Below are 24,134 nucleotides of genomic sequence, written 5' to 3'. Positions count from 1 at the left end.
ATTTTCAAAGTTTTCAAAGTGTGGGAGAGTCAGCCCCCCCCCCCCCCCCCCCCAGAGAGCAAATAAACAACAGCGCCCCCCCCCTTACAATTTTTGTTGTTGCTATACTTAATGTTCCATTCGTATTTAAAAAAAATGGTTGTTGTACACATTTTTTTCTTTTACACATTTAAAACATCTGTGCTTTTTTTATTTTAAAAACATCTTGTTTTACGCATTTTAAACATCTCATAGCATCGTTAGCTAGCACCTCTTGGCAGACAACACACTGTGGCAGTGGAGCATCTTCAGATCCAGTCCATGAAAATCCAAACTTTAAATAATCGTGGTCATACTTCCTTCTTTTTTTGCTTGGCCCAGACTCTGTCTCCTCACTCACTGTAGCTTTAGGTACTAAAAATCGATCCATTTTGTCTCTGGCAAAGGCTAGCTGAAGTGCGCTAAATGTCCGCAATAGTAACTTATTCTGGTTTATTTTTCCTCACGTTGCTCCCCCCTGAAGAACTCTGGCGCCCCCTAGGGGAGGCGCGCCCCACACTTTGAAAAGCCCCGTGTTAAAACCTTGCTTGTGATTGTGATGTGTAAAATTTCCTTTCAGGACAAGAAGCAGCAAACACGTACACTTGTGAAATTCCTCTCTGTATTTAACCCATCTGAAGCAATGAACGCACACATACCCAGAGCAGAGGGCAGCCATGCTAACAGGGAGCAGCTGGGGGGTACAATTGAGGTATTTCACCTGACGTCACAGGGTCACGTGACGCCCCGGTGTCCGCCATCTTGAAGGTCAAGCTAGCTAATGTCAACAACATAGTAGCTGGTATGTTACTGTAGCAATGTTTACGTTCAGTCATTTGGATGACTGTTAAGACCTTTCAGTCTCAAGTTTTTCCTTTACTGGATTTACTAGTTTACTGTAATTATGATCCGGCAGCTATTTACACCGGATCCAGTGTAAATGGCTGCCGGAGCGCGCTCCGGCTTGCTCCCCCTCAAATTAAGCAGCGCGCTCCGGCTTGCTCCCGGAGTGCTCCGGCCGAGGTTCCGGAGCGCGCTCCGGCTTGCTCCCCCTCAAATTAAGCAGCGTGCTCCGGAGTGCGCTGCTCAATTTGAGGGGGAGCAAGCCGGAGCGCGCTCCGGCAGCCATTTACACTGGATCCGGTGTAAATAGCTGCCAGATCATAATTACAGTAAACTAGTAAATCCAGTAAAGGAAAAACTTGAGACTGAAAGGTTTTAACAGTCATCCAAATGACTGAACGTAAACATTGCTACAGTAACATACTAGATACTATGTTGTTGACATTAGCTAGTGCTAACAGTTAGCTGCTTGTACACTGCTACAACAGACACCGACCCTAATAATACAGTTCTTGGTCATTGCCTGGTAACAGCAAATTTATAACGGGCCATGTCTCAACAGGCTAAGAAGTTATTTCAATGACATTTAATAACATTTTGTTTATCCTGAGGACCGAAAGTAAATGAAAATGTGAACAAACCTTAGCTGTAATAAGATGGCGACCACCGGCTCCAGGGACGACCCGCTGATGTAGGCATGTTACCCAGCCTGACACAAAATATCTGTAGGTATCCAAACTCTTATACGCTTTCAGATCAATACCTGTGTATGGCGATGGGTTTTTAACGACATAGGTATACAGATCATGTGGGCCGAAGTCAGGTAAAGACGAGGGCTTCGTGTACTTCCGTACGTCAGTGAACAATCCTGGTGGAAGCAGGTAAACGTCGTTCTCTAAGCCTGCTAACCTCAATTTTTGCAAATACCTCTCCCTCTGCTCACCCTGTAAATGCCCTACGTCGCTGGATAGTGAAGGTGTTTTCTGCATCTCGCTCCTTTTTCTTTTATGTTTTTCGTTTGTCGCCTTCCTCGCATTCAAACTGATTCGAGCCGTGACGTCCAAAATGGCAGCCTAACGATACATCACATGACTTGGTCACGTGGGTGAAAAACCTCAATTCTTTGGACTGGGGGTGAAACCGGAGCACCCGGAGGAAACCCACGCGGACACGGGGAGGACATGCAAACTCCACACAGAAAGGGCCTCGCCGGCCACGGGGCTCGAACCCAGAACCTTCTTGCTGTGAGGCGACAGCGCTAACCACTACACCACCGTGCCACAAACCTTGCTTGTGATTGTGATGTGTAAAATTCACATTCAGGACAACCTGTCATTTTCAAAATTTACATAGTTTGGAGGGGGAAGGAAAGGAAAGGAGGGGAGGGAAGGAAGGAAGGTCAAAGCTTCACCTTGTGAAGGTTTTAACAAGAACATAAATTTAAGACGGGGTGGCACGGTGGTGTAGTGGTTAGCGCTGTCGCCTCACAGCAAGAAGGTCCGGGTTCGAGCCCCGGGGCCGGCGAGGGCCTTTCTGTGTGGAGTTTGCATGTTCTCCCCGTGTCCGCGTGGGTTTCCTCCGGGTGCTCCGGTTTCCCCCACAGTCCAAAGACATGCAGGTTAGGTTAACTGGTGACTCTAAATTGACCGTAGATGTGAGTGTGAATGGTTGTCTGTGTCTATGTGTCAGCCCTGTGATGACCTGGCGACTTGTCCAGGGTGTACCCCGCCTTTCGCCCGTAGTCAGCTGGGATAGGCTCCAGCTTGCCCGAGACCCTGTGGAAGGATGAAGTGGCTAGAGATAATGAGATGAGATGAGAAATTTAAGACATTTAAAACAGCAAGGGAAGAACTGCTTTATGCATCTGAAGAACGCAAGGAGTTTTTACTTCAGTATTCAGATTTAGTTGACAAAGCTTTGCCAAAAAAAAAAAACCTGATCAAATGGATAACCGTCTGAAAAATAAACTGCACCCCACTAAAGAACAAATGAGGTCATTTCATGAAATATTTCTTGATAATAACTGAAGAACATAGCGTTTCATTTTCTAATAAAGGTGAACAGGTGTGAAACATTGTTTGTAAATATAATAAAGCTAAACAATCCATAGACACATGATGTATCCACAAACAATGTGTGGAATGTTTAGCATTACTTATACTTAAAGAAAGAAGGACGAATCTGAGTATCACTTACACGTCGCTGAACGTCTCCAGACTGGTGGTAGGTGTGAAAACGTCCAGCAGACCTATTACCTGTCAAAACAAGAAGCATTATTAAGATTCTTTATTGTCTAGTTTCTGTACCCACTAAGGCAAGACATGCACTGTATAACATTAAAGTACAAACACTGCGGACTGAAAATCCGTGTTGTGCACAGCCAAATTATATGCTCACACTGTTCAATTTACACACAATGACCTCAAGGTTTACACCGTTCATGAAACAGGGCCCCCATAGTAATGCTTAAGGAAATAAATAAATAAAAAGCATGAAGAAACCTTTCTTCCCTTTTACAACATGGATCTGTCAGAGGGAGTGTATAATACACCACTACTCACACTCAGCTCAGGTTACAAAGACACTCTCCTGTCAACATTTCCTGCCCATGATATTAGGAAGATGAAATATGTCAGACAGACAAGTTCTGTCAAAAGGTGCCTTTAAAAGCAATGAAATAAAGTGACTGTACAAAGCAGTAAACCGTAAGAAACTAAACCAAATCAAGATTTAACCCAGTTCTCGTAGTTTTATAGGGAAATCAGCTGGCAGGTTTTTCAAAGCATGCTGGAACGATCAGAAGGGATTTTTTTTTTTTTTTTCAAATTCTGGCTGTGAAATGAGTTTCTATTTCTGCAGGTAATACCAGACAGCCTCCATCATGTCTTTATCTAAAAAGCAGTCTATTACTTAATATTTTGTTTTCTTTCACAACATACAAACGCTTCTCTGCAAGACATTTTTTAAATAAATATTTTATATATATATTTATTTATTTGAGATGAAAGTGAAGCAAAGAAAAAAAAATCCTGAACTTTTGAAAGTCAAGCTAAGATTGGAGGGGGGCAGCGTCCCCCCAAAAAAATTTTAATAACACGCATTCTAGTGCATTTTAGTACTTATTTTCACTAAAGTTATAACTTTTAAGCCTTTTTCTTTCATGTACATTAATGATTAACATGTCAAAAATATCAAATTTAATTCCCCTAGTTAATGAGTAATTTTCAGGAGTGCATTTAGAAAACGCGGTGATTTTCCTGCTACACAGTTCATTACTTAAAAAAAAAAAATCAGACAGTTGAAGGTAAACTCAGCAAAATCCCAAAACAGTCCTGTTAAAAAGTAAAGGTCTGTTAGAGTTTCTAAAGCTTTCAGGTTTCAATGTTGGGGACATTGAGCCTCGTTTATCAATCTTTTAGTAGAGTTGTGCGTTTGCAGAAGCTAAAGTGAACTAAACATTTCCAATTCAGATTTATGCGAGTTGAAGCCAACTGTTTACATTAGTTTGTATTGTCTGTAAATTTAAACACACCAATGAATACCAAATTTCTCATGTAAATCAGGGGCGTAGGGTGTGTGTGTGTGTGTGTGTGTGTGTGTGTGTGTGTGTGTGTCAGTCACACACTGACTGGCAGCCTGAGTGCATTATGTAACAAAAAGTAAATTACCATTGCTAGTTTTAGGCAGCTTAGAAACCGGCTCTTCCATTATTGCCGTTTCTTCCACGTTTTCTTGATGTGTTCTAGAAACGGCACTAAAACTTAGCTTCGAAACAACAAAATGCAACTTTGATGGAAAACATATATAATAAATTGCTTACCTCTCTTCACGTCGAAAGAAGGAGGAAAGTTTCGCTTGTTTTGACACGGCGAATTATTAACACAAGAGGAAATACTCATAATTCGCAACTCAAAAGACTGCAGCTACACTGGCAGCTTGAACATGCTTTCTAGTGCGATTGTGTTGCGCTTGCGCAGAATGGTGTCAGTCCTGCGCGCCTTAGCTCGTGCACCTGACGGCGCGCCTTGGGCACGCGCGCCGTTAACAAAGAACACCTGTCTTTAATCAATGAACTATGTTTGGGCTATTTAAGGACTGCGCCCATGCAAGGACAACGTGAAGTACTACGCCGTGTCTAGGAACGCGAAAAATCCGAAAAATAAATCTCTATTCGGGAAACCGGAGATTTTCAAGGGTTTTGTCAAATATCCGGATTTCCGGGCAAATCCGGAAGACTTTCATCTACAATTTATTATTATTATTTTTTATTAATTATGGTGACTAAGATTTTTGGTACAGTACTGTATATGCTGCTGCCGCAGCAGCTCAATCAGCATGGCTTCCGTGCAGTCTGTACATGCAACGCTGTCTTCTGATAATGTTATTATTACTGAAATGCACAGACCCACAAAATCAGTTTAGGACTTTGAGAAAGCACAAGTCACACTGCAAGACAGCCGAGCATACCTTCTGACATTTCGGTCAGGAATGCAGCTCGATAGTGTGGCATGTGGACAGTTAATCGAGCATCGCTGCCCTGCCTACAATCCACATGAAACAATGACTGCAACTGAAATTCAGTCTGACTCTGAAAATCAGTCACAGAAAGACAAAAAACAGGGTCAAATTATATACTGCTTGTCAGCATAAAGCATGTAACACACAATCCTAATAAAGCAATACAGGAAGCAACAAAGGTTCACTTCCCATCCGAGCTTAAAACTGCGTGTTGACCAAAATGCACACCTCCAATGTTGCATCTGTACCAGAGACAATTGTAGCAGATGCTGTTTGTACTCTATGATCATATTAAAATTGAAAAATGCAACATTTAATGGCTTTCGGTCATTATTTATTCCAACTGAGGCCGCAACTTGGATTTGCTTCTCAAAAACTTTCACAACATACAAGCATGAAGGAGAAGAAGAGAAACAGGAACAAGAAGCAAAGTGACAGACTCGCACAAAATTTCAGAGGAACTTTGAATACAGGACGTGGGCTTGATAAATCTCGCACAGGGGTTCTCAAACAAATAAACCAAACCCACACCATATTACCACTGGGACCTGTCAAACTATTGGTTGTACTTTTACAAGTTTACAGATCTTTCGAGAACTGTGCAGTTTTCATTTTCTAATGAAGGGAACACCAAGTTCCAGATTACTTTTCATTGGTAGGCCTCTAAATTAAATCAGCTTATTAAAGGGGAACAGAGGGCAATATATAGAGTAAATATAACAATAAAACACACATTAACGAACCTTATTCAAGACTTACAAAAGTTTTTTGTTCTAAGGTTGGAAAGTTATAGTGTTTTGAAAGTAGCTCGAGCAAACTATTTCCGCAGTTTGAACAGCCCACCATGATATTAATTTTATCCAATCAGAATGCACGTTCATTTTCTCTGCGTAACACTCATGACGTATGTATGTGCCCAGTTGTGTTGGCTCATTGAGGTTGGGAATAGCACGTGTGAATCGGAAAGTAGGATGAATTGTAAGTGATCGGCTACACAATGCCGCAGTGTGTTGCTTTCGGGTGTAATAACAGGACCGATGGAAAGCATAACGATCCTCCAGACGTGTCTTTTCACTCGTTTCCGCTGAAAAACACCAAGCGAGTTCGAGCTTTCTTCTCTTCTTTCGTCATCACCGGAGTCGAGAGTACCTCTCCTAGGTTCAAACTGGTACCCTTCTAAGCCATAGCCTGCTTGCAGTGTGTCTTGCGGGATCTCTTCGTACGATTCGACAGAGCTGTCGCTTTCACTTGATGCGCCCGATGCCATGATTACACGCTTCTCTCCTAGTGCAGTGGGTAGGGCTGACGTCACGGTCTTTTAAAAATGGCGACTCTTGTGCCGTTTAGCGTACCGACTATTATATTTACAATTACCAAGATATTTCGTTGTTTTCTAGTATATAAATTTGATAGAATACTTAAGAATACGTTACTTTGTCACATCAGCAACTGTATATATTATATTTGGTACCCCTTTAAAATACACTCAGGCAGCCAGAAGTGTGTACAGCACTTTCATAATGTTGTAATTAATAATGCAATAATTAATCATGTAAATTGTATCTATATTTTAAGTTTAAATGATAAAAAGGACACAAAGAGTTAAATGATAAAGGACATGCAAGTTCCGAGGTTAAACCAGCCTAGAACCACTGATGCAACACACTTACGTTCTCATGTTTCATGTGCTTGAGAAGCCGCAATTCTCTGTAGGTTCTTTTGGCGTGGATAATGGACTGGAATGGTCTTGAGAGTTTTTTCACAGCAACCTTAAAACCTGTCTTCTGATCAACTGCTGAGCTGAAAAAGACAAAGCCATGACTTTGAAATAATCAGAAATTTTGTCTTCCTTTTCACGCATCTTTTAACACAGTGATATTAATACAAGTTTCATGATAATCCTGTTACACTGAGTTAGAAGCAATCATTGCTCCAAATGGAAATTCAGATTTATAAATGCGCAGAGGCAGCAGTCAATTCGATTCATTCTAAGTAGATTCACCCTCATAACACTGAGCCTGGAGTTGGTGACACCAGACTTTTGATGCATAAACAGGTTCAAGTTTGAAGTATTACTCCAATCTTTCCCATCAGAAACCTGATGCAATATTTCATAAGAACATCTGCTCAAGAAAATGCATTGTTCATATGAGAGATCTGAGGAGACTGGCCATACTGGGCTGAGCTGACAGGAAAGCAGTGGTAACTGAAGCACTTTTTATACCTGCGGTGAGCAGAAAAGCATCTCAGAACATGATGCATCAAGCCTTCAGACCACATCAGGTTCTGACCCAAGTGCAGAACTCTGAGGCAGTAGACACTGGCTCACTGAACATGGTGTTCGTATGCAAGTGGTTAGTGAGAATATGGACGATACAGTATTCTGTCTGTTATAGTTTGTTGTATCATCCATCCCTTGTAGGCATTTTTAATGTATAACGTGACAGTATAATTTCTACAAGTAAAGGTGTTTCAATAAATAAAATGTGAAAAAGAGTTCAACTATCATGGTGTGGCCTCAATAGGTCCTGCATCTTCAGTTCAACGTTTCTAAATCAGCAAAACCTCAGAGTTAAGACTTCATTTCTCATGGACTGTCCAGCCAGAAAACAACCCAACCCTATCTGTTCTTCGCAGATCCAGTTGCATAAGGTTAACGGTGGGTGATGTAAAGGCCCATGAAATATAACCCAGGTGACGCTGCTGCCTAGCAATAAGCACCTAATAATCTTCTTTGGCACACACGACACGCTGTCGACCTGGGGAACGGAGTTATCTCGCAAACGAGTTGAGACGTTCACACAAGCGCATGCCTGTTTTTATTACACACTTATCAGTAAGCATGGGAGACGGGAATGAGTGAGTGAGGTCACGGTCAATAAGCAATAACCCAGCACAACCTTTTTAAGACAAAAACAACTAGCTGTCTGATTTCCAAATCTGCACGTACACCTAGTTTCAGACTAGGTGAATGACATACTATAGTGTTCGGGTCTGTGGGACCCGTTTTCATTTTCTTTAACCATATACGCTGCTCCACAGTCCAAAGACGTGCAGGTTAGGTTAACTGGTGACTCTAAATTGGCCGTAGGTGTGAATGTGAGTGTGAATGGTTGTGTGTATATTGGCCCTTTTCCACTACCCTTTTTCAGCTCACTTCAGCCCGACACGGCTCGCGTTTCGACTACCTCAGAGCAGCACGACTCAGCTCGCTTCAGCCCTGCTTAGCACCCAAAACTCGCACGGTTTTGGAGTGGGGCTGAAGCGAGCCAAACCGAGCCGAGTGGGGCTAGGGGCGTGAGGAGACACTCCCCTGTGCACTGATTGGTGAGGAGGATTGTCCTCACATGCCCACACACGCCCCGCGAGCACGCTGGGATCTGTAAACACCGTAAACCCGGAAGAATTACAAATTACGAGAATTTCTGAAGCCTTATGCGCCTCACCTCATCTATACGCTCTTGCCAGTATCTGTTGGCGTTGTCGGTGACAACAAGCCACAGCACCAAGACCAACAACACTAACGACTCCATGTTTATTGTTTACGATCCGGGTCGTGAGACTACCGCTTAAAAGCTCACTGATGTCACTGTTTGCGCCGCCTAACATCACGTGACGTCCACTCACTTTCGCTAACTCCACCCAATGTGTCCACCCACTTCCAGCCAGCACGGTTCAGCGCGGTTGTAATAGAAATGCAACTCCAACAGCCCCGCTCAGCTCGACTCAGCCCAACTCAGCACAGCATGGCTCAGCCCAACTCAGCCGCGTTGGTAGTGGAAAAGCGGCATCAGTGTCAGCCCAGTGATGACCCTGCGACTTGTCCAGGGTGTACCCCGCCTTTCGCCCGTAGTCAGCTGGGATAGGCTCCAGCTTGCCTGCGACCCTGTAGAACAGGATAAAGCGGCTACAGATAATGAGATGAGATATACGCTGCTCGTATAGTGCTTGTAATTGGGGTGAAGTAACCATCTGTTAAGTATTTCACATGTAAAACTGTTTTGAATTTAAAAACATCAAAATGCCGCAGGTCCACCAGACCCACGAACACTGGCTGAGTAACAAAAATATGAACACCATACAAGGGTTAAATATCACGAGAAGTAGTTACTGATTTCTTCAGTCCCTGCCTGAACAATGAATCATGCAGTCATCCCAGTTTAGATCAAGGTGTAGTCATGTACTCGCAATCAGTGCTGAATATTTGCCCAAACCCAAGCAATCCTGAGTGACATAGAGTGTTTTGGTAAACTGGGATGTATGGATGCTGTCAGTCCCCACTCGCTTGCTCACTCGAGTTTGTTGACGGTGTAGTGGCTGGCTGCTTTATGTCCCGGGGCTCCCTCATGCCTGTGTTACCTTCTGGCTCTCTCCTTTTAGTTATGCTGTCATAGTTAGTTGCCGGAGTCCCTGCTTGTACTTGGTGCAATATGTATACTGTTCCTACTTATTCAGGTGACATTGGGCATACCTAACCACCTGTGTTTTCTTTCTCTCCCCTCCCCACCCCAAATCTGTCCCTCTGAGTTACATGGAGTCAACAGGAAATCTTTTGGTGGAGACGGTGGGGACCTCGACTGGCTATCGTAGCCTGCAGGGAATCGGCCGTCAGACATTCTGTCGCATGTCCCAGACCCGGTGAAATGTAACTGAATTGTCTTGGCCAGGCGTAAGGGTCCCATCTGCATCTCATCATTGCTGAGGAGTGTGCTCCCATCACCCAATCAAGCATCCAGCCAGAGCAGGTCATGATATATTTTTTACCATATTAACATGCCATTGTGTGTTATGCCTGATGTAAAGACTCGTCTCTGTGAGCCTACCACACAGATTTAATACTTGTCATTTTTAGGGCATACCTAACAACGTGTTTTCTTTCTCTCTCCCCCCCCCCCCCCATCTGTCCCTCTGAGTTACATGTTGATCCTGGGATTGAGATGCTGGCCTCTTCTGCCCCTCGGACCTGCTTGATCCATCCTGGTGCCCTGTGTCTGGTCGGAGTTTTATCGCCCCACTCCTGTGAAGGACGGCCCCATGAGGACAGTTGAGGGTTAAAACTGTTAATATTATAGTCAGGCTGTCTGTTGTTGCCCAAATGAGGATGGGTTCCCTTTTGAGTCTGGTTCCTCTCGAGGTTTCTTCCTCATGTCGTCTGAGGGAGTTTTTCCTTGCCACCGTGGCCACAGGCTTGCTCATTGGGGATAGATTAAGGATAAAATTAGCTTATGTTTTAAGTCGTTCAAATTCTGTAAAGCTGCTTTGCGACAATGTTTATTGTTAAAAGCGCTGTACAAATAAACTTGATTTGATTTGAAAACAGCAGGCAGGAATCAACAGGGTGCATCATTCAAAAGGATCAGGTGATTGCATTAAGATTTGACAAGGAAGTAGGACTTTATATTATATCTATCAGAGAATTTGGTACAAGTTCACTTCATACCATGTAACTGATTGATCCCAGCATGCATGTACAGTGAATTGGTCAAAGTTAGTTGGTTATTAATAGTGCAAAACGTGCAATCAGCAAACTAGGCTTCTGAAACTGTTCACTCGGCTGCTCTCAGAAACTCAACTCTAGCATCGAGCAGCACTAAACCTGTCTGACTGCTAGCCGAGTGAGCTAGCAAAGCGGCTACACACGAAGGCCTGCAGAAATGAATGGAGCACTCTTCTTTTCTGCCCTTGAGGGGGGGGAGAAAATAAAAATAAAACATTTACCACACAGATCCATATGCACCAGAGCCGACTGGAGAAAGGTTCTGGTAGCACACTGGGACCTCCCAAACAGTCTTATTCACCTCCTGTCGATAAAACGTGGCTCTTTCTTTCTGCGACATTCCTGCAGAGCTGAAGCCCGCAGACGGGCAGCAGGGAGGCGCAAACTTCTGCTTTAACTCCGCAGCCGCCTCGTTCTCGTGCAGGTACTGTGAAAAACAAGTGCACAGACAACCGAACACGACGTCCTGCAGCAGCCTTTCACCCCGTCCGAGTTTAATTCGCACTAATAACGCCAAAACGTCCAGGAATGTAGCAGTAATTCAGGAGTTTGTCTCCTATTCCGGGCAACTTTGCGACGCTCCGGTGTCCGTCCGGCCACTAGTCACTTCCCTACTGTTCCCTCCCTGCGCGCGCGAACCCCGCCAGAAACTCTGAACTCTCGCGAGAATACGAACTGCAGCAAAATGATTCATGCAGTGGTGCCCCAGAGACCACCTGCTCTGCAGGACAGCGAAGTGCAGGCTTTATTTTTTCTTCTTCCAATATTTGTTTCATTAGATTAGATTAGATTAAACTTTATTGATCCCTTTGGGAGGGTTCCCTCAGGGAAATTAAGATTCCAGCAGCATCATTACAGATAGAGAAAAAAAACTTCTAGATAAATTAAAATAAATTATTTACATATACACTACCGTTCAAAAGTTTGGGGTCACCCAGACAATTTTGTGTTTTCCATGAAAAGTCACACTTTTATTTACCACCACAAGTTGTAAAATGAATAGAAAATATAGTCAAGACATTTTTCTGGCCATTTTGAGCATTTAATCGACCCCACAAATGTGATGCTCCAGAAACTCAATCTGCTCAAAGGAAGGTCAGTTTTATAGCTTCTCTAAAGAGCTCAACTGTTTTCAGCTGTGCTAACATGATTGCACAAGGGTTTTCTAATCATCCATTAGCCTTCTGAGGCAATGAGCAAACACATTGTACCATTAGAACACTGGAGTGAGAGTTGCTGGAAATGGGCCTCTATACACCTATGGAGATATTGCACCAAAAACCACACATTTGCAGCTAGAATAGTCATTTACCACATGAGCAATGTATAGAGTGTATTTCTGATTAGTTTAAAGTGATCTTCATTGAAAAGAACAGTGCTTTTCTTTCAAAACTAAGGAAATTTCAAAGTGACCCCAAACTTTTGAACGGTAGTGTACAAATATAAAAAGAATAAGATATGGGGAGGGTGGCACGGTGGTGTAGTGGTTAGCGCTGTCGCCTCACAGCAAGAAGGTCCGGGCTCGAGCCCCGTGGCCGGCAAGGGCCTTTCTGTGTGGAGTTTGCATGTTCTCCCCGTGTCCGCGTGGGTTTCCTCCGGGTGCTCTGGTTTCCCCCATAGTCCAAAGACATGCAGGTTAGGTTAACTGGTGACTCTAAATTGACCGTAGGTGTGAATGTGAGTGTGAATGGTTGTCTGTATCTATGTGTCGACCCTGTGATGACCTGGCGACTTGTCCAGGGTGTACCCCACCTTTCGCCCGTAGTCAGCTGGGATAGGCTCCAGCTTGCCTGCGACCCTGTAGAACAGGATAAAGCGGCTACAGATAATGAGATGAGAAGATATGGGGAAGAGAGGAAGGGGGGAGAAGTGGGGTTAGGGTAAGTGTGTGTGTGGGGGAGGGAAGCAGGAAAGATATTGCACTTTATATTGCACATTGTCTGGTATTGCTTATTGTTAGGCTAGGCTACTGCTCCTTCCCATCCTCTGTCCTCCTGTTACCCCTCCTCGCCCCCAGAGAGGAGTTGTATAGTCTGATGGTGTGAGGGACAAAGGAGTTTTTAAGTCTGTTCGTCCTGCACTTGGGAAGGAGCATTCTGTCACTAAACAGGCTCCTCTGGTTGCTGATGACGGTGTGCAGAGGGTGACTGGCATCGTCCATGATGTTCAGTAGTTTGTCCATAGACCTCTTCTCTGCCACCGTCACCAGAGAGTCCAGCTTCATGCCGACCACAGAGCCGGCCCACCTGATCAGTTTGTCCAGCCTGGATGGGTCCTTCTTGGATGTGTTGGCCCCCCCCAGCACACCATGGTGTAAAACAGGACACTGGCGACCACAGACTGATACAACATCCACAGGAGTTTCCTGCAGATGTTAAAGGACTGCAGCCTCCTAAGGAAGTATAGCCTGCTCTGTCCCTTCCTGTATAAGTGATTGAAGTTGGTTTCATTCTTGGACGAAGTGAGGCAAGAGTCACCATGGAACATGATGTTTGCGGATGATATTGTGATATGTGGTGAAAGTAGAAAGGAGGTTGAGCTGGGTTTGGAGAGATGGAGAAAGAAAGTAAAACTTTATTCATCACACACTTGTGAAATTTCCTCCCTGCATTTAACCCATCTGAAGCAGCAAACATACACAGAGCAGTGGGCAGCCATGCTAACAGCACCCAGGGAGCAGTTGGGAGTTAGGTGCCTCGCTCAAGGGCACCTCAGCCCAAGGCTGTCCCATATTAACCTAACTGCATGTCTTTGGGCCATGGGGGAAACCAGAGCAAACCCACGCAGACAACATGCAAATTCCAAACAGAAAGGCCCTCGCCGGCCGCTGGGTTCGAACCCAGAACCTTCTTGCTGTGAGGCGACCGTGCTAACCACTACACTACCGTGCTGCCCAGGTATGTTCCAATGCATATGGAGGTATGCATTGGAACGAAGAGGAATGAAGGTGAGCAGTAGCAAAACAGAATACATGTGCATCAGTGAGAATGGGGATGAGAGTGTAGTGAAGATGCAAGGAGTAGACGTAAAGAAAGTACCTGGGGTCAACTGTGCAGGAAAATGGGGGCTGCGATAGTGAGGTGAGAAAGAGAGTGCAGGCAGAGTGGAGCAGTTGGAGAAGGATTTCGGGAGTCATTTGTGATAGGAAAGTCCCAGCAAAAGTGAAAGGTAAGATGTATAAGACAGTAGTGAGACCAGCTGTGATGTATGGATTGGAGACCGTACCCTTACCGAAGAGACAGGAGGCAAAGTTGGAGGTGGCGGAGTTGAGGATGTTAAGGTTTGCGATGGGAGGTTGGACAGGATAAGGAATGAGCACATCAGGTGGACAGCACATGTGGAGAGCTTGGGAATTAAGCTAAGAGAGATGAGACTGCGGCGGCACGGTGGTGTAGTGGTTAGCGCTGTCGCCTCACAGCAAGAAGGTCCGGGTTCGAGCCCCGTGGCCGGCGAGGGCCTTTCTGTGCGGAGTTTGCATGTTCTCCCCATGTCCGCGTGGGTTTCCTCCGGGTGCTCCGGTTTCCCCCACAGTCCAAAGACATGCAGGTTAGGTTAACTGGTGACTCTAAATTGACTGTGAGTGTGAATGGTTGTCTGTGTCTATGTGTCAGCCCTGTGATGACCTGGTGACTTGTCCAGGGTGTACCCCGCCTTTCGCCCGTAGTCAGCTGGGATAGGCTCCAGCTTGCCTGCGACCCTGTAGAACAGGATAAAGCGGCTAGAGATAATGAGATGAGATGGGATGAGACTGCGATGGTATGGGCACATCCTGAGAAGAGATGCAGAGCATGTTGGAAGGAGAATGTTGAGGATGGAGCTGCCAGGCACACGAAAACAAGGAAGGCCAAAGAGGAGATACATGGATGTGGTGAGAGAGGACATGAAAGTGGCAGGTGTGGTAGAGAAGGATGCGGAAGACAGGGAGCAATGGAGATGAAAGATTCGCTGTGGCGACCCCAATTGGGAGCAGCCAAAAGAAGAAGTAGTTGGTTACATTCTTGGCTAGAATTTAGTCTTTTAAACTCTATATCCCGCTTAAGACGCTTAACTTGTCACCCCAGCCCTACTGAAAAATGTAATTTAGTCTCATCAAATATTGGCTGACAAGGTGGCAGACCATCTTTGGCAGCTGGTAAATGCTGGTACAAGAAAGCACAACTTTTATTCATCACGCACTTGTGAAATTCCTCTCTGCATTTAACCCATCTGAAGTAGTGAACACACACGTGAGCAATGAGCACACACACACCCAGAGCTAACAGCGCCCAGGGAACAGTTGGGAGTTAGGTGCCTTGCTCAAGGGCACCTCATCCCAAGGCCGTCCCATATTAACCTAACCGCATGTCTTTGAAGTGTGGGGGAAACTGGAGCACCTGGAGGAAACCCACGCAGACACGAGGAGAACTTGCAAACTCTGCACAGAAAGGCCCCCACCGGCCGCTGGGCTTGAACCCAGAACCTTCTTGCTGTGAGGCAACCATGCTAACCACTACACCACTGTGACACCCAAAGGAGACAATTTCTGAGTTACTGTCACTGTTCAATCTTGAGTACATTGTAGACACTTTTGTTATAACACAACAGTAAGGATTACAAAATCCATCCATCTATCCATTATCCGTAGCCGCTTATCCTGTTCTACAGGGTTGCGGGTAAGCCGGAGCCGATCCCAGCTGACTATGTGTGAGAGGCGGGGTACACCCTGGACAAGTCGCCAGGTCATCGCAGGGCTGACACAGAGACAAATAACCATTCACACTCACATTCACACCTACGGTCAATTTAGAGCTACCAATTAGTCTAACCTGCATGTCTTTGGACTGTGGGGGAAAACGGAGCACCTGGAGGAAACCCACACAGACACGGGGAGAACATGCAAACTCCACACAGAAAGGTCCTTGCCGGCTGCGAACCCAGGACCTTCTTGCTGTGAGGCGAAGTGCTAACCACTACACCACTGTGCCGCCCCGATTACAAAATCAATCCATCCATTATCTGTAACCACTTATTCTGTGCAGGGTCGCGGGCAAGCTGGAGCCTATCCCAGCTGACCATGGGCAAGAGGCAGGGTACACCCTGGACAAGTCCCCAAATCAATCATCGCAGAGCTGACACATCGAGACAAACAACCATTCACACCTACAGTCAATTTAGAGCCACCAGTTAACCTTTGGACTGTGGTGGAAACCAGAGCACACAGATGGAACCCACGCAGATACGGGGAGAACATGCAAGCTCCACACAGAAAGGCCCCCATCGGCCACTGGGCTCGAACCCAGAACCTTTTTGCTGTGAGGTGACAGTGCTAACCACTACACTACCATCCTGCCCAGATTACAAAATTTCAAACGTTTTATTAATCAATTGATCAAGTAATCAGGAAGCCAGAAAATAACTTACCAGCTGGCAAAGACAGTCTACCTGTTTGATCATTGTTTACCTGTTTATCATCATTTGATACCTGTTTGGCCTCAGGTCCCCACCCCCAGCTTGTAGCTGGTCAAACCAAACTGGAATTTTCATCAGGGTGGACCACAGTATTTATCATATGTATACAATACGTGGCCAGTTTACTTGATATATCTACCTTGTAGTGTTGGTGTTTTTATGCATATGTAACCACACACACACACACACACACACACACACACACACATACACATTGATGTAATCACACAGACACACTGATTTGTCTTGTGCTGATTATATATTGATTCCAAGTCAATTATGTTGATTTTCAGTAAAGAGTAAATGAATGTGATCCTACTTAAAATAAGTAGATTTGTTAAAACATGATATTTTTACAGAACTTTGTATCATGCACAAAATCAATATAAAGTCTTGTTTAAATGTTATTCTTTTAGTTACCTCAGTGTGACCTTGGAAATATTGGTAGAGCGAGACCTGAAAGTTTTTTTTTTTAAATGACGGTGTTACGCTGAAAATATTGGTGGATACTGACTTACAACTTAAAGGGTATATGTGGACCAATAGAAAACATTGGTGGAAAAGAGGCTATGTATGGTGTGATGTGTGAACCAATCAGAATTCATTAAAATTGTTAAACTGTATGGAACACTATGTTAGAGCAGTATAAAATTAAAACTTTGTGATTTTGAGTCGGAGCACTCTGCAAGCTGACTCGGCTTTTGTTATTGATTTAATAAAAGTCTTTATTTTTTTCCCGGTCCAGTTTCCATCAAATCCTGCGATCTGATTGGCTGGCAAGCGGGTCCGTATCCTACGATACGGACCCCAGTTACAGACCGCGGTTATGGACCTCTGGCGACTCGCTCGTTCACAACAACAACAAACATAGTAGCATTTTTTGTCAACATTTATCTTTTTTTAATAAGATTTATTTATAAGATTATCAAAAATCTTATAAACTTTTGCCAGCATTTCTCAGGAAAATAGCATTAATTTTACAGCATGGATAGCGATAACGACAGTGTTCACAGCGAAAGCGAGTTTTACTACCCTGAGGAAGAAGAAATAAAAGAAAACATTTTAGGAGAAAGCTAAAAACCTGTAACTGTTGCTAACACCGAGTAAAAACATGGCTGAATCCTGAATGACTCAATTTTGTATAAATAGGGGACTACATAGGCGGCAAAATATAGTTTTTTTCCTGTCATGGACGTGCACTTGTATACCCAGGAGGAAGCCATTTGCATTACAGCCGTGAATGAGGATTCAAAATGGCGGCTTGCCTCGCCTCGGTTTTCCCTTTTGGGCGCTCTCGTTTTCTGTTAGAATTTGGTAAAGAAAAAAATAAATATATTATTTATCAGCTTAAAGGAACAGTCCACCGTACTTCCATAATGAAATATGCTCTTATCTGAATTGAGACGAGCTGCTCCGTACCTCTCCGAGCTTTGCGTGACCTCCCAGTCAGTCAGACGCAGTCAGACGCGCTGTCACTCCTGTTAGCAATGTAGCTAGGCTCAGCATGGCCAATGGTACTTTTTGGGGCTGTAGTTAGATGCGACCAAACTCTTCCACGTTTTTCCTGTTTACATAGGTTTATATGACCAGTGATATGAAACAAGTTCAGTTACACAAATTGAAACGTAGCGATTTTCTATGCTATGGAAAGTCCGCACTATAATGACAGGCGTACTAACACCTTCTGCGCGCTTCGGCAGCGCATTGATATCTGAGCTCCGTATCAATGCGCTGCCGAAGCGCGCAGAAGGTGTTAGTACGCCTGTCATTATAGTGCGGACTTTCCATAGCATAGAAAATCGCTACGTTTCAATTTGTGTAACTGAACTTGTTTCATATCACTGGTCATATAAACCTATGTAAACAGGAAAAACGCGGAAGAGTTTGGTCGCATCTAACTACAGCCCCAAAAAATACCATTGGCCATGCTGAGCCTAGCTACATTGCTAACAGGAGTGACAGGGCGTCTGACTGCGTCTGACTGACTGGGAGGTCGCGCAAAGCTCGGAGAGGTATGGAGCAGCTCTTCTCAATTCAGATAAGAGCATATTTCATTATGGAAGTACGGTGGACTGTTCCTTTAAGGTCGGTCCGTACAGTGAAATACTGTGACCGAGGTCTTGAAAGTACTGACCTCGGCCCAAAGGGCCTCGGTCAGTACTTTCAAGACCTCGGTCACGGTATTTCACGATACGGACCGACCTTAAGCTGGTAAATAACATATATATCTTTTCCACAAACTCTTTGACCTTGGAGTATTCTTGCTTGAGAGAGTTTCCATGACAGTCGTTACACTTATTGAATTTTTTTTTCATCAAGTAACACCTACCCTATAGCTGCCATGCATTGAAAATGACTGACCATAGTTTGTTTGTTTATTTATTTATTTAGGCACTGCATAAAAGTGGAGCTCCCAATGAGTATAAAATATGTTTATAAGTGGTGGCCAGAGCTGTCACTCATTATTCGTGTTCTGGGTGGAGCTGTCAGCCCAGGAAGCTGTATTTGTTTTGCTACAGACATTCGCTGCTGTGTTTATTTTCACCATGTGCCTCACGTTATAAAGCTTTGCTGTCTGTCATCCTGATATGTCATTCGTTTGCAATATAAAGTTTGTGTGCGCTGTTTATTGTGTATGTTTTGTTTGAGTTCGGTGCATTGGTTTAACTGTGGTTTAGTACGAGACTTTTGCTGTGTTCACACTTATACCGGTACGAAAGTGGTATAACTGTATCGATACAAAGTATACCAGTACAGTTTAGTGCATCTGTCCACACTAGCGAGAAATGTTTGCGGTTTTCTTTCACGGTAGTTGAAATGCGCATGCGCGAAATGTTTCCGTGGTTACCAAGTAACTTCCTTCCGAGAATATATGGCATCCGTTATTTCGAGATCTTGAGAAAACAAAACAATTATTCCGTGATCTTGAGAAAACAAAACAATTATTTTATGATCTCAGCTGGATCACTGTATCTCCGTCGGTAGAGACGAAGCCGGGCCAGTCTTCTGCGGAGGTGCCACGGACTAATTTTGAAATTATCCCTTATTAAAAGACTTGATGCAATCTCTCCCTGTGTCAACCCCTGATCAAAATATTGCCTTATGAGGTGATCAATTATTCCAGACATTCTAATGACCAAAGTTGCGTCTATACTGTACAGAATGAGAAATAGCCCCAAAGTCAGCATATCACGCGTCTCTTGGCGCACCTGAATGAACCATTTCTCAGCTGTTTACTCGAGATCATGAAATAATTGTTTTGTTTTCTCGAGATCACGGAATAATTGTTTTGTTTTCTTGAGATCTCGAAATAACGGTTTTGTTTTCTCGAGATCTCGAATTAGTTGTGTTGTTTTCTCGAGATCCTGAATTAATTATGTCATTATCTCGGAATAACGGTTTTGTTTTCTCGAGATCTCGAATTAGTTGTGTTGTTTTCTCAAGATCCTGAATTAATTATGTTGTTATCTCGGGACCCCTCCTAGAACTGCCACCTTATTGTGGTGGAGGGGTTTGTGTGCTTGAATGATCCTAGGAGCTATGTTGTCGGGGGCATTATGCCCCTGTCAGGGTTTCCCAAGGCAGACAGGTCCTAGGTGACAGGCCAGACCAAGAGCAGTTCACCAAAACCCCTAATGGAGCAACAACCAAGGACCGAGACGTCGCCCAGTATGGCGCAGTTGGGGCCCCACCCTGGAGCCAAGCCCAGGGTTGGGGCTCGCATGCGAGCGCTTGGTGGCCGGGCCTTTGCCCATGGGGCCCGGCCGGGCTCAGCCCGAAGAGGTGACGTGGGCCCGACCTCCTGTGGGTTCACCACCCACAGAGGTAGCAGTAGGGGGCTGGTGCAGTGTGGATTGGGTGGCAGTCGAAGGCAGGGGCCTCGACGACCTGATCCCCGGACACAGCGGCTAGCTGTTGGGACATGGAATGTCACTTTGCTGGGGGGAAAGAGCCTGAGCTTGTGCGGGAGGTTGAGAGGTACCGGCTAGAGATAGTCGGGCTCACCTCCACGCACAGCTTGGGCTCTGGAACCCAGCTCCTCGAGAGGGGCTGGACTCTCCACTTCTCTGGAGTCGCCCATGGTGAGCGGCGGCGGGCTGGTGTGGGCTTGCTTATAGCTCCCCAGCTCAGCCGCCATGTGTTGGAGTTTACCCCAGTGAACGAGAGGGTCGCCTCTCTGTGCCTTCAGATTGGGGAGAGGGCTCTTGCTGTTGTTTGTGCCTACGGGCCAAATAGCAGTGTAGAGTATCCGGCATTTTGGAGTCCCTGGGAAAGGTACTGAGGGGTGCTCAGACTGGGGACTCCATTGTGCTACTGGGGGACTTCAATGCTCACGTCGGCGATGACAGTGACACCTGGAGGGGCATGGTTGGGAGGAACGGCCTCCCCGATCTGAACCCGAGTGGTGTTTTGTTATTGGACTTCTGTGCTAGTCACGGTTTGTCCATAACAAACACCATGTTCGAGCATAGGGGTGTCCATAAGTGCACGTGGCACCAGGACACCTTAGGTCGGAGGTCAATGATAGACTTTGTTGTCATTTCATCTGATCTCCGGCCCTATGTCTTGGACACTCGGGTGAAGAGAGGGGCTGAGCTGTCAACTGATCACCGCCTGGTGGTGAGTTGGATCCGCTGGCGGAGGAGGAAGCTGGACAGACCTGGCAGGCCCAAACGTATGGTGAGGGTCTGCTGGGAACGTCTGGCCGAGCACTCTGTTCGGGAGGTCTTTAACTCCCACCTCCGGGAGAGCTTTTCCCAGCTTCCGGGGGAGATGGGGGACATTGAGTCTGAGTGGACCATGTTCTCTACCTCCATTGTGGACGCGGCTGTTCGGAGCTGTGGCCACAAGGTCTCTGGTGCCTGTCGTGGCGGCAATCCCCGAACCCAGTGGTGGACACTGGAAGTAAGGGATGCCGTCAAGCTGAAGAAGGAGTCCTATCGGGCCATGTTGACCTCCAGGACTCCTGAGGCAGCTGACGGGTATCGGCAGGCCAGGCGTGCTGCAGCTCGGGCAGTTGCGGAGGCAAAAACTCGGAACTGGGAGGAGTTCGGGGAGGCCATGGAGAAGGACTATCGGTCGGCCTCGAAGAAATTCTGGCAAACCGTCCGGCGCCTCAGGAGGGGGAAGCAGTACTCTGCCAACACTGTTTACAGTGTGGGGGGGGAGCTGTTGACCTCGACTGGGGACATTGTTGGGCGGTGGAAGGAATACTTTGAGGATCTCCTCAATCCCACCGTCATGTCTTCCATTGAGGAGACTGAGGCTGATGACTCAGAGGTGGACTCGTCCATTACCCAAGCCGAAGTCACTGAGGTGGTTTGCAAGCTCCTCGGTGGCAAGGCACCGGGGGTGGATGAGATCCGCCCTGAGTATCTCAAGTCTCTGGATGTTATGGGGCTGTTTTGGTTGACACGCCTCTGCAACATCGCGTGGCGGTTGGGGACAGTGCCTATGGAGTGGCAGACTGGGGTGGTGGTCCCTCTTTTTAAGAAAGGGGACCGGAGAGTGTGCTCCAATCACACTTCTCAGCCTCCCAGGGAAGGTTTACTCCAGGGTACTGGAGAGGAGAATTCGACCGATAGTCGAACCTCGGATCCAGGAGGAACAATGCGGTTTTTGTCCTGGTCGCGGAACACTGGACCAGCTCTATACCCTTCATAGGGTGCTCGAGGGTTCATGGGAGTTTGCCCAACCAGTCCACATGTGCTTTGTGGATCTGGAGAAGGCATTCGACCGTGTCCCCTGTGGTATTCTGTGGGGGGTGCTTCGGGAGTATGGGGTTCGGGGCCCTTTGCTAAGGGCTGTCCGGTCCCTGTACGAATGGAGCAAGAGTCTGGTTCGCATTGCTGGCAGTAAGTCAGACCTGTTCCCGGTGCATGTTGGACTCTGGCAGGGCTGCCCTTTGTCACCAGTTCTGTTCATAATTTTTATGGACAGAATTTCTAGGCGCAGCCAGGGGCTGGAAGGAATCCTGTTTGGGAACCACAGGATTTCATCTCTGCTTTTTGCGGATGATGTTGTCCTGCTGGCTTCTTCAAACCAGGACCTCCAGCATGCACTGGGGTGGTTTGCAGTCGAGTGTGAAGCAGCTGGGATGAGAATCAGCACCTCCAAGTCCGAGGCCATGGTTCTCAACTGGAAAAGGGTGGCTTGCCCTCTTCAGGTTGGTGGAGAAGTCCTGCCTCAAGTGGAGGAGTTTAAGTATCTCGGGATCTTGTTCACGAGAGAGGGAAGGATGGCGCGTGAGATCGACAGGCAGATTGGTGCAGCCTCCGCAGTGATGCGGTCGCTTTACCGGTCCGTCGTGGTGAAGGAGGAGCTGAGCCAAAAGGCGAAGCTCTCAATTTACCGGTCGATCTACATTCCGACTCTCACCTATGGTCATGAGCTTTGGGTAATGACCGAAAGAACAAGATCGGGGATACAAGCGGCTGAAATGAGTTTTCTTCGCAGGGTGGCTGGGCGCTCCCTTAGAGATAGGGTGAGAAGCCCAGTCACTCGGGAGGAGCTCGGAGTAGAGCCGCTGCTCCTCCACATCGAGAGGAATCAGCTGAGGTGGCTCGGGCATCTTTTTCGGATGCCTCCTGGATGCCTCCCTGGGGAGGTGTTCCAGGCATGTCCCCCCAGGAGGAGGCCCCGGGGAAGACCCAGGACGCGCTGGAGGGACTATGTCTCTCGGCTGGCCTGGGAACGCCTCGGTGTTCTTCCCGAGGAGCTGGCCGAGGTGTCTGGGGAAAGGGAAGTTTGGGCTTCCATGTTTAGACTGCTGCATCCGCGACCCGGTCCCGGATAAAGCGGAAGAAGACGAGTTATCTCGGGATAACAAGGTGAATAAAAAAAAGGATAATATTAATATGAAGGGCCTCTCTCGGCTTCCGTACGGATGAAACAACATGTGTGTGCTTTTTGTTGTCAATGTACAGTCTGTATTTCTGGTGGTCATTTATTCAGTCGAATCGTATAAAATGCACGAGGCACTTGAGAAAGAAACAAAGAAAATGAATCTCCGTTCTTCACTATTTTATTCAGCGAAGACATCGATTGAGGTGTGTGACTTTGCGCATGCGCATTATATTTGTATCGATACAGAACTGCTTCATCTGTCCACACTACAGCGAAGCGCTACAGTACCGATACTGTACCGGTACGAAACCCATACATTTGTGGGTTTCGTACCGATACAGTTATACTGCTACAGTACCAGTATAGTTGCTAGTGTGGACAGGTGTTGCGGTACGAAAGTAGTTTCGTATCGGTACAAAATCCCTAGTGTGGACAGGGTATTTGAGTGCAGAGGCTAATGATGCACATTTGGCTAACTTGTAGAGGTTTACACCGTTCGTTGAGAGGAGCAAGGTGTGTAACGTTCAGAGCATAGTACTCTGCAAAATTGTGTATTTGTTTACAACCATGTTATGATCATCATGGTAAATAATTTTTGTTTTCTTTAGTTTTCACAGTGCTCGGTGTTTGATATCCAGTGTTCGATGCTATACTCATGTTCAAGAGGAATAAAACGCACATGCACCTGTCAGAGACTCTCTGTTGTTGTTCTTAATGCTGAGGGCTGCTACAGTGTTAGTAAATAATCCCAAGTTGTTGTTTTTTTTTTCAAAAGGAAATTAAAAATAAGCACTGGATAAAAACCCGTCTATCATATGTAAATAAAGAAAGATACAGATTTCGTTGTCCAGTCGTTAAGTGTTTGAGATATATTGCCTTGCACTTCTGATCGGGATCCCTGTGGTGGTACACGTTCGTCGTTCGTTTGTACGTACAGTCTTAAAAGCCATCAAAAATCAGGTTG

The 24,134-nt window shown here is 45.9% G+C and overlaps 1 protein-coding gene across 3 annotated transcripts in view; it reads right to left on the bottom strand.

Moving 5' to 3' along the window:
- mapk14a (mitogen-activated protein kinase 14a) overlaps positions 1-11,513 on the bottom strand; it is a 40,938-nt gene extending 29,425 nt beyond the window's left edge. The window contains exons 1-3 of one of the 3 annotated variants that reach the window (XM_060931994.1): positions 11,098-11,513; positions 7,050-7,179; positions 3,058-3,116 (exon numbers count right to left, since the gene is read on the bottom strand). In XM_060931994.1, coding sequence (XP_060787977.1) covers positions 3,058-3,116; positions 7,050-7,179; positions 11,098-11,216 — 308 coding nt within the window. In that variant the 5' untranslated portion in view covers positions 11,217-11,513. The remainder of the gene's footprint in view (positions 1-3,057; positions 3,117-7,049; positions 7,180-11,097) is intronic. The other 2 variants (XM_060931993.1, XM_060931996.1) reach the window with 2 other exon arrangements.
- Between the last annotated feature and the right edge of the window lie 12,621 nt (positions 11,514-24,134).

This window comes from Neoarius graeffei, chromosome 10 (genome assembly GCF_027579695.1).
Source record: "Neoarius graeffei isolate fNeoGra1 chromosome 10, fNeoGra1.pri, whole genome shotgun sequence".
Lineage (NCBI taxonomy): Eukaryota > Metazoa > Chordata > Actinopteri > Siluriformes > Ariidae > Neoarius > Neoarius graeffei.
This window is presented reverse-complemented; position numbering and strand designations above follow the sequence as displayed.